Source organism: Dinoponera quadriceps, unplaced genomic scaffold, assembly GCF_001313825.1.
Source record: "Dinoponera quadriceps isolate SergipeBrazil2010 unplaced genomic scaffold, ASM131382v1 scaffold1476, whole genome shotgun sequence".
Lineage (NCBI taxonomy): Eukaryota > Metazoa > Arthropoda > Insecta > Hymenoptera > Formicidae > Dinoponera > Dinoponera quadriceps.
This window is the reverse complement of record NW_014555863.1, coordinates 358,544-368,671: the sequence shown is the minus strand read 5'-3', so window position 1 is coordinate 368,671 and position 10,128 is coordinate 358,544. Positions and strand designations below refer to the sequence as shown.

The 10,128-nt window shown below is 48.1% G+C and overlaps 1 protein-coding gene across 9 annotated transcripts in view; it reads right to left on the bottom strand.

Moving 5' to 3' along the window:
* Nucleotides 1-10,128, bottom strand: part of LOC106745599 (ensconsin-like) — a 182,649-nt gene that overhangs the window by 68,915 nt on the left and 103,606 nt on the right. For 2 of the 9 annotated variants that reach the window (XM_014621343.1, XM_014621347.1), the window contains exon 1: nt 7,937-9,403. The exons of 5 other annotated variants lie outside the window; for them this stretch is intronic. In XM_014621343.1, coding sequence (XP_014476829.1) covers nt 7,937-8,099 — 163 coding nt within the window. In that variant the 5' untranslated portion in view covers nt 8,100-9,403. Of the gene's footprint in view, nt 1-7,936; nt 9,405-10,128 lie in introns of those variants that run through there. 2 more of the 9 variants (XM_014621339.1, XM_014621350.1) reach the window with 2 other exon arrangements.

Sequence of the window (10,128 nt, the reverse complement as noted above, 5' to 3'; positions counted from 1 at the left end):
TTTTTTTAACCCCCCCCCCCCCCCCCCCCTCGGAATGCATTAAGTCAAATATATTCCGGCGAATAATACGCCGAACGCTTTACCGAAATGGAAGACACTGCCGGGAGGGGCGCACGTGGTATTATTTCGTAAAGCCACGCGCACCGACCGGATCCCCACATTGTCTTATTCAAATCTTCTCACGGCAGCCGGCGGGGATGCAAAGCGGCAATGAAGATGGGATACCGCGCGGTCTCTCTTCTCTATCCGAATGTCGATAGTCCGCTTACGTCTGAGCCGAGTCTGCAGAAAATCGGCTATCCCTGACGGATGCCAATCAGAATGCCAGCCGGCACATCCGACCGCGTCGATCAAACGGACGTGCAAAATACCGCGCTAGCGGAGAGTCGTGCGCGAGAATCGAGCGTGGAAGCCGCAATTTTCAAGCATTATGCAATTCCCCGCGCGGAATTCTTTACGACGAGACGCCCTCAGCCCGTTATCCTTCGTACAGGCGTTTGCAATTTCGTTAGCAAGCGCGTTAGACGGAGTCGCGAATCCTCGTAGTTCGTCTCGAAGTCGGACGCGATCGCGAAGTCTCTCGTAATTATTAACATGGAATTACAATGAAAATTTATAACTCGTGCGTCGTGTTCCACGACGTAGGTACGCTTTTCTCTCGTTTTACGCGAGGGAGCGTGAGATTTCACAGGACAGGGGGATGAAGATAAAATCACAAACGTGATGTGCGCGTGGACGAAATTATTCGTGTCGAGTTACTTCGCTAAAGTAGGCCGACAACGGTGGATTAAAACGCTGCTGCGACGTCACGTTGCAAAAAGGTTGACGATGAAAATCGTTTAGCGTGCAGCGGTCGTGCACCGAAACGATGCAAAATTGTATTTGCGCCGACGCGTATCGCACGTACGGAAAGTGAGCGATTTCGCGCGATAAGAGTGAGTCTTAATCTCGCCGTTTACCATCGTGAACGTCATCAATTTCAGCGGAACTTTCGCTACGTGGAGAAGCGATAATTACCGAGCGCGTTATCGAGGGATTCATCGAAAGTTGGTACAAGAAAACACGCCATTGATCGTACTTGATTAATGGATCGGATTTTTGTTATTAACGAAATCAAATTTACCCCGGCGATGCGCGGCGTGCGAAAGAAATTGGGTTAAAGCGTGCGACGTCTCTGCTGATCCGACGGTAATTGAGGTACTTCCCTGACTTGGATCGTGCGCAACTAATAAATCTTCTTTTAATTGCGTTTTAAACGGGCGACAGTTAAATATTCATGACGGCTAATCGATCCGAGATAGAACACTTGTGTGGACATCGTTCATCAGCAACACAACCCACGATCACCGACGACATTCTAAGCTTCCAAAATCAACATTTACCGACAGCGTTCCAAACCTCGTTTTATCGATTTTCGTCGATAAGATACTTCGTCATCTCTTCGTTTTCTTTTCCTTTCAAATTTACGTTTCTCGGCTCAGAGCTGCGGTATCGTTTTCGGCAATTCGCGCGACCTTATCGGTGTGTGTTGAGCACCGGCGCAAATATGAGCCTCGTGCACTATTTGGCATTCAAGAGTTCATTAAAAGAGACACGAAACTATCGACATCTCGTACACATACAAGGTGGACTTTCCCACGAGCTCTCGTTCAAGGTTCGAAGGGTCTACAATTAATTGCTCGTCACGCTCGGCACTCTTTCGAGACGAACCGTTGCTTTCGGCCGAAAGTGGCCGAGAATGAAGCCTTCTTCCACCTAACTAATAGTACTATCGCGCTACTCTTGCTCAATATGAGAGAGAGAGAGAGAGAGAGTACCACCGCAACGAGCGCATACGATGCACCCACAAGTTGCGCCGGGTAATTCGAGGCCCTTTGGGCGCGAATTAAGCCCTTTTGAGCACGTACGACTCTCCAAGAGAGTCTCTTGGCCAAGAGCGACCGGGCTCTCTCTCTTCCTTCTCCTTCGTCCTTTTCATCCCCACGCATACACGTACATATATATATATATATATGTGTATATGTGTATGTACACTTTAATGTTAACTTCAGTCTCACAATGCAATTGTACTCCTCCAGTTCTTACAGGACGAAGCCCTAGAGTTGCTAGAAATAAACGCACTTGCCTACCTCTCTTTCAGTAATCTTAGTTATATTTTAGCTTATAATATATATTGCTATATCCTCTGACGATGATGCGGCCTACTGAGTTTTCTTTACCATTGTACGTCGCAGATCTACCGCAAAAAGTGATATTCTCGTTTTATTTTCTATTCGAACTAAGACACTGGAACTAACACCAAGCAGTATTATCATTCCAGTACATTGTAGGCACAAGGGGCTTAGCCCCAGAAGGCGCAAATGTACTTTACTGTATTCTCTCCCTCTCTCGCAACGATAACGACGTATCGCAAAGGCGAGTCCGCCGATAGAGCGGCGACTCTGAAATACACCGATCATTTTCGCTTATCCCGCGGACCGGCCGGGATCCCGGCGGAATGCAGGCGCGTCGGGTCGCGCAATATCGCGTGACCGCCGGACTTCCCACAGGCCTCTCCGCCGTATGTAAATTCCCCTCTAATCTCGGGAATTAATCCGGCCGTAATTTACCTCGTCTTGTCTTTAAAAGGCCGCCCCGGCCGTAGCTGCGTCGCCCGGCAACGATCGGCGGCGCGTTGGGCGCGAACGCAAAATTTATTTCCAGCCGATCGACACTCAATTACGAGCGATACGATATCGATGTAACGAGCGCGCATTCGAGGCCGCGATAGACGCGGAGTCGCGCCCGGGGATTACGGAACGTCACATTTCGCATTTTCTTACCATTAGTCTCGCTGCGCGCGCGAGCGAGCGAGTCGAAACCGGTAAAGTTCGCCGTCGATCGAGCATGTTGCCGGTCTGCGCGCTGTTTCTCGCCGATATGGAATTAAACGGCACGCCGAGAGAAACGAGACGACGCGGCGACGGCGTTCGACGGTTTCGCTCGCTCCGTGATACACGTAGAGTTTACTACATACCGCGATTATCCAGACGATCTGTATAGCCGCCCTTTATGGCAGGGTACTCACCTGAAACAGAAAAAACACAGGAAACGTGACGTTTGATTGGTAATTATCGTGACGGGGCATTACGTAACGTCGCATCGCGGCGAGCGTCCGAAGTTTTGGCGCAATGCAGATAAAGATATTCCTGAGCGCGGCTAGTCCATACGGCAGTCTGATACACGTACTTCTTGGATCGCCACATGAGTGCGACACATTGTATATCTCTCGGCAGTAAAACGTCTTCGCGCGGAAGGCGCGGAGGGAGGGAGGAAAAAAAATATACGGCGTACACAAAGCAGCACGAGAGTTCCTCTCTTTGTAAAATACGGTCGCATCAGAACCGCCGTGGTGGACGTGGCGTATCGGTATTCGGAGCCGATATTATGTGCCCCTCCCCCCCCCCCTCCCGATATTCTCTTAATAGAGGAATGATAAGATATAATATATCATTAAGACGGAACTCGGACGACCGAGGCTCTTCTCGAAGTAGATCGAAGGCAGAACGATGAACGTCTCTCGACTATGAACTGTTACGTCGACCCCACTTCCGGCGGAGCAAAACAATATTGGTTGTGCTAGTTCCCGGCTATCGGCATATGATCATGTGATTCCATGTGAAAGGACAATAAGCGACTCGTGATGGGAATCCGTATTGATCCGATCTGATGTAAACATGCTATGAACAAACATTAATATAATCTCCTACTAAATTTCGTCATCACACGTTAAACATCGATTCGATCTCGCGCGCCACATAATGCTTCTCGAAGCTTATCCACCCATCAACCGATTATTCGATGCATTACAGCAATACTCTTCGATCGGATAAATAGTAGCAGCACGCGTGTTGAAAAAGTTGGTGTAAAAATATTATTTTTCGTACGATTTGTTTCGAGAGAGAGAGAGAGAGAGAGAGAGAGAGAGAGAGAGAGAGAGAGAGAGAGAGAGAGAGAAATAATAATAATGTAACTTCCGAATCTCGAATATTTTCCCGCGATCGTCATATTTGGTCAAAGCAAATTTACCATGACAGTGATGCTTTTGTTGCATCAAAATATCGAGAATCGTCCGATATTCAATATCGCGCTGTTATAATTCCAAAACAAAAACACTGTGAAACACAACGCGTATATTTTTTGACGAATTCAAAGTTCGTTGAAAGAGAGAGAGAGAGAGAAATATGAGAGAAGATCAGCCCTCGGGCCAGTCCTTTCGGGAAATAGAAATCGGAAATGAAGAGCCCCCACCGTCCAGATAGAGCCGTCGAAGGGACTCGCGTTGCGTCTCTCGATCGTGCGCAAATTAATGAAGACGACGCGGATGGAAGACAGTGTCAGGTCGCGTGAACGACGGGCCAATTAATTGGGACGTGGATTGATTTAGCCCGTAATTAACAATCACCGGGTCCCGTACCGGTGCCCTTTTGCAGCGCCGAGAGGCGCTTCCTGCCCACACGAGCTCGATAATAGAATCGCGAGTGCGATCACGCGCCTCTCATTATTCGACGAAATCGCGAAAAATCGCGCTTGGTCGCTCGCGTCGTTTCCTCGTGGCCAATTCGTACAATATTTAGCGCGACGTTGTCGACGTGAACACACACACACACACGTATACACATACACGGTGCTCCTAAGAATTTATTTATATATTTATTTACATTTGTAGAAATTAACAAGCAATTCCAAATTTAAATCGAGTCGGATTTAATCAGCGAATTATTAACGATCGCGACCTAATTTTCGGCGAATCGATACGAAAGCAAGAACCACAAGTCCGGAGTACATTTCCCGCGTGTGTCACACGAATTATCGGCCGATTTATCTTATCGACGAGTGCCGACGTGCATCTACGAGAACACATCGCGCCTCGTCTCATTAAGCGCGCTCCGCGAATTGTTCGGAGCGCGCGGGAACGCTTTAATTAACGATAACGGCTCGTATTTCAATTGCGGGAGGCGCGTTTAATGCCGAATCGATCATCATCGTTGGCGCGAATCGTCAGGACTTCGCGACGGACACCGTCGTCGCGTTAGTCGCGTGCGCGCGCGACACCGGCGTTCGTATATACGAGTATTCAGCGCGTGACATCAACGGATTCCATTAGTCACGGCGCAAGGCGTGCACGCGGTAATTGTCCGGGTGGATCCGCCGAGGAAACGATCGTTCCCAGAACGCGGCGGCTGTGAAACGGCGGCCTGACGGGTCTGCACTATCTAAGCCGGCATTTAATGCGGCTTAACGAGAAACGCGTCGCGAGATTTTTATCGCGACGTCCGCGCGAATTTCTCTCCTCCCTCCCCACTGCTCTCTTCCTCGTGAGTCGCGTTGTTTTACGCATCCTCCGTAGCGCGCTGCCGCGCCCTGCCAGCGAGAAAACTCGCGTGTGATCTCTTTCTTTTTTGCGATTCTCCGGAGAGAATCGCCCAGAAAATTCGACTGACTGCGCGCGCGCTTGTGAAGCAAGCGTAGAAAATCTATGCCCACGGATCGCCCGAAATAAATAAAAAGAAAATCCAATATCATGTTTGCCACGCCAAAATCGATTTAATACTTGTATATTTCGTAAAGACTCGCAGAGAAAGGAATTTGAAATTTAGTCATCAGAGCTCACGTTTAGTTGTGGAAGATAAAAAGGTGGCAGGGACTGAGAATTCGCTAAATTAATTAAATTTCAGTCGTATCATATGGACAGTGAATTTTTACCAGTGGTAGCTAGTTTTTATCTGTGAGAGCTAATTCCCTTTTCCCGCGTTTTTGCTCTGAATCTTTCGCTCATTACAATTGGCTACACTTTACAGTTCGGCGCTGATGAATTCTCCGCCGTCGTGCGACGACATTCTCGCACGAGAGCCACGACGGTTTGCCGAATTATAGATATTAACATACAGTTAACAGATTCGCTCGCGTTTCCGTTACGAAACGGGACCTTGTTACACGCGCATGGGCGGGCCCAATTGTTCTTGAGAAAATCGTCGTCGCGTCTTATCGACCAGTTGAGTAAGAACGTTACGCGAGCGAGCGAGGTACCCTTGAAGAGCGTACGCGCTGAAGGCGAGCCACCGACGCCACTTAGCGTTCGATGCATAGTCAAGTCGGCGTTTTAACATTAATTTGAATCGCAGAAGTACGCGAGAGCGGCCAGCGAGATTGAGCTTTAACTCGATCCTCAAAAACCTCCTTTCGTCGCGATGATTCTCCTCGATTCGACCGAGATACTCGGTCCGACGATGAAAATCCAGGAGCTCGTGATTACTTGGAGGAAACCGAAATTGTTTATTGATAGAATAAATTAATGCCCCTTCTGCGGGTCGATGGAGCACGAGCTTGACATCCGACCGCACGGATTGTCGCGTAAATGATAATACGAGACTCGATACCGTGGGACATGATTGAAATCTGGCACTCGTTATATCCGTCTAATAAACGATTACGGCGTACATGAATCACGGAAGGATCGATATGCCACCGATGAGCAACATCGTCGCCCGATGTGGGCGCGCCGCTTCCTCCGTTTATATTTAAATTATCGCACGATCGCGATGGGGAAGCGCAACGTGCGCGGATGCGCACTCTCAATGTTGGGAATTTAATGCGCTCCCTCGTAAACTTGCAATCAAGTGGGCAATCTCGAGTCGTCTCGAATATAAATTAGATCCCGCTGCTACTACCCCGGAGTCTTGACTGATTGCCGGGTTCCTTGTACTCAACCATTTTTTGTATACATTAGAGGCTGATATCAGACAAATTTTTTCACCTTTGCGTAGATACGCAACACGCGATGGTTTTGTAATTAATAGTATAATTACGATTCGTGAACTCGGGATGTGTTTTCATTCTGATTTAATGTTCGACGAACACATCAATACGATTACAACTTTGGCATAAATGAAAAATTAGACTCCCTCTCGCATTATTGCAAAGATTTTAAAGATGAGAAGGTTCAGCACAGATTTCTCAGAAAAGCTAATTTCTTCTTAGGTAAATCCATGAGGATGACTTGTCATGAGTATGAGTCATTTAAGAACTGTCAGAGCTCGATTTATTGATCTTAAGGAGGATTTTAATGGACCTTCTTATTTTATTTAACTCTGGCAGGCCTTGTTGAATGGCCTCAGTTATTACAGTTACATTTAATGTTCTCGATAAAACTTTCACAGATATTTCTCACCTTTTCGTGTTTTCATATTTGTATAAAACTCTTTACAGTAAATTTAAATCAATAAATAGGTTACCTTTGTTAGTGAATATTTATCATAAGTCAATAGATCTTTATTATATCTTTGAAATCTTTTAAATTGAATATTACAAAAATTCTTTGAGTTCCGCTTTATTGCTTGCATTCATTTTATTTTACTTGTATGTTCATTAATTTCGTTTTTTAATTGAATCCTCAAATTCTACAAATTTTTTAATTCTTTAAATTCATGAAATTCTTTTCTTTCCATGTAAATATTTTCCGTTCTAATCTTTGATTGGTTTGAATATTATATATTAATTTCTACTAAAAAGGATTTTTATCCTATTAACAACGGAATTAAAGAAATAATTAAAATAAAATAATTAAAAACATATCATTGGGTTGCCGAGATGTCACTCGGAATTTCGCGAAGCGACCAAACGGAATTTAAATTTAAACGTTCATTTAGATTTAAATAATTTTCAATTTAAATAAACGATATTTGGTTTTGTTTAAATTTGATATTGCGGCGTCGATATTCGATACGCGGCCGTGCGTTCGGCGTGAGAGCTCCGAGAAATCCGTAGGTGAAAGGTGACGGTGATCGCGAGACACCTCGAATAAAAATAGACCCCGGCAACGCTCTCGTCCGCCGAAATGTGTTTGTCCTTCGTCCGAGATGGTCGTTTCCATCCGTGCCGCCGCTGGTTTCTTTACCTTCGCGAAAGTGCACCTTCCTGGGCGGTCGATGCCTCGTGTGCTCGTGGACGGGGAGGTCGTGCGGGCCGAGGTTCTCCCTCGACAACGAGCTCACCAGGATCCCTCTCAAGGTTGCGAGGGTGCTGCTGGGAATCTCTCTATTCATTTCGCCGGCTCCCATATCATCGAGTGTTCGCGCCGGCGCGCGTGTTTGCGGCGTAACGTCGTCCCGGGCGGAGAGGCGAGCGGCGATCTTCGTCCGGCATGGCTTCTTTTACGGCGCGGGCGTTGCGTTACGTCCGTGTTACATCCTCTCACGGCGCTGTTCGCGTCACGGGAGGACGTAAAACTCTCAACCGCGGACGGCACTCGCCCTCCTTCCCTCTTCCTCTCTTTCCTTCCGCTAGGAGATACGTGGGGTGCTTCGATGAGACACGAAGCGCCCGGTTCTCCCGTCTTCGGGCCCGACGAGTCCAAACGAGTCCAATCGCTCGGCGAAATTACACTCCTCGCTTCGCTTTACGGCCGATAAACGTCGCGCCGCGAGTTAACGTGGTGATTCCCGCGCGAGACGGCTGATTAAAAGTTCACGCGCCGCGAACGGGCCGACCGAAGGCGAAAGTATCGGCGCGAGGAACGCGAGAGAGGATTTCACCGATGTTCGCGTAATCGCCCGGCGCCGTTCTCTCCCTCTCTCTTCATTATTTAACTCGCCCGAGATGCATAGGCTGTGGTTTAATAGAAATAATTAATTTCACGATCGACAGGCTCGCGTATTTTCAGAGGATAAATCGATGCCTGCGCCGAGAATGCGGCGGCCGGTGTCGCGTATCGTCAGGCGTGACACGATACTTCGATCGAAGGGGGAGAGAGAGAGAGAGAGCAACGCGACGTGACGTTTTGAGATCGTGACTGCTTTTTACAAAGAGACTTGCCCGCGATCGCGCCTTACGTCAGCGTGTAAATTTAATCGAGTGCTCGGCGGAAGATAACTCGCTCTCCCGAGCGAGCGTTTAAATGTTGCGACCGTCCATGGGGATCGTCAATCTCTTCGCGATAAATTTGGCTCGGTGAAATCGATGAATCTTGATTCATCGATAGATAATAAATTACGTCGCTACTAAAGATTCGTTTAGTTGCGCGCAACTGGCCGACTGAATCACGCGTTTTACCCGGCCAATCGCGACGGCCGAGCGTTTCCCGAGAAAATCCGATGCTAATAATGGAAATCAAGGATGACCTTTTCGAGTTGATATTCGAGACCGAATTTTGACGCAGCGGACTATCCCCTAGTCTGAATTCTGATTTTGAGATTCGGAATTTCTGAGCGGACACTCATCGGTAATTCCTCGAATTGATATTCAAACGAGACACCGCAGATAACTGCGTCAGCATCGCGTCTATAATCTGTATTCTGTTTCGAAACACGTGGAATTTCAGGAAATGTATCACCGGACGATCGAGTCTTTGCAATTTGCACTCAGATTAAACGTAAAAAAAAAAAAAAAAAGAAGATCTCCGATCTCCATCCCCACGCTCCGCCAATCAAATCTCCATTCGATTTGCATTCAGATTAAAAATTGCGTCGGAAAGCCAATTTCTGCGTTATTCACCTTTCCTTTTCCCCTTTCCTCGCTCTCCTTTTCCAGTGGACTTCTTACGTGCGCGGGCCGAATTCCGCGAGCGGCACAATTTCCTCCCCGTTTTCGCGTAATTACCGGAGCGGCTCCTTTGCGCGCCGCCGCCAGCGGACTAACCGGTTAGAAAAATTTAATTAGCACGGGGCGCGTAATGCGAGAGCGATCGCGGGATCGCGTCGGGCGCGAGGCGACCGATTCCAAAGAGCCTGTCGAAACCGCGCTCGTCGAAGCATCCGCTCGCGGCGCGACCTCGAACATTTAGAAATCCCCCTTGCCGCATTACACTTTTCCTTTTCTGCCGGCGATCGTGCGCGCACTTCGGGGTCGCGGTGGCACGCAATGCGCCGCGGCTCCGCCGTTGCATTCCACAAGACGATGCACACTCGACACAACAAAGCAGCGCGCGCACTCTCACTCACTCGACACCGAGAATCTCAAGGCACCGATCTCTCGCACTTTCCGCCGAATCCGCGAGCGAGCGATCGATTCATTACAGTCCCCCCCCCCACTCTCGGTGTGTGCGCACCTTGCGGAAGTATCGGCGGGCGCCGATTGTTTAACGAGCGCCGT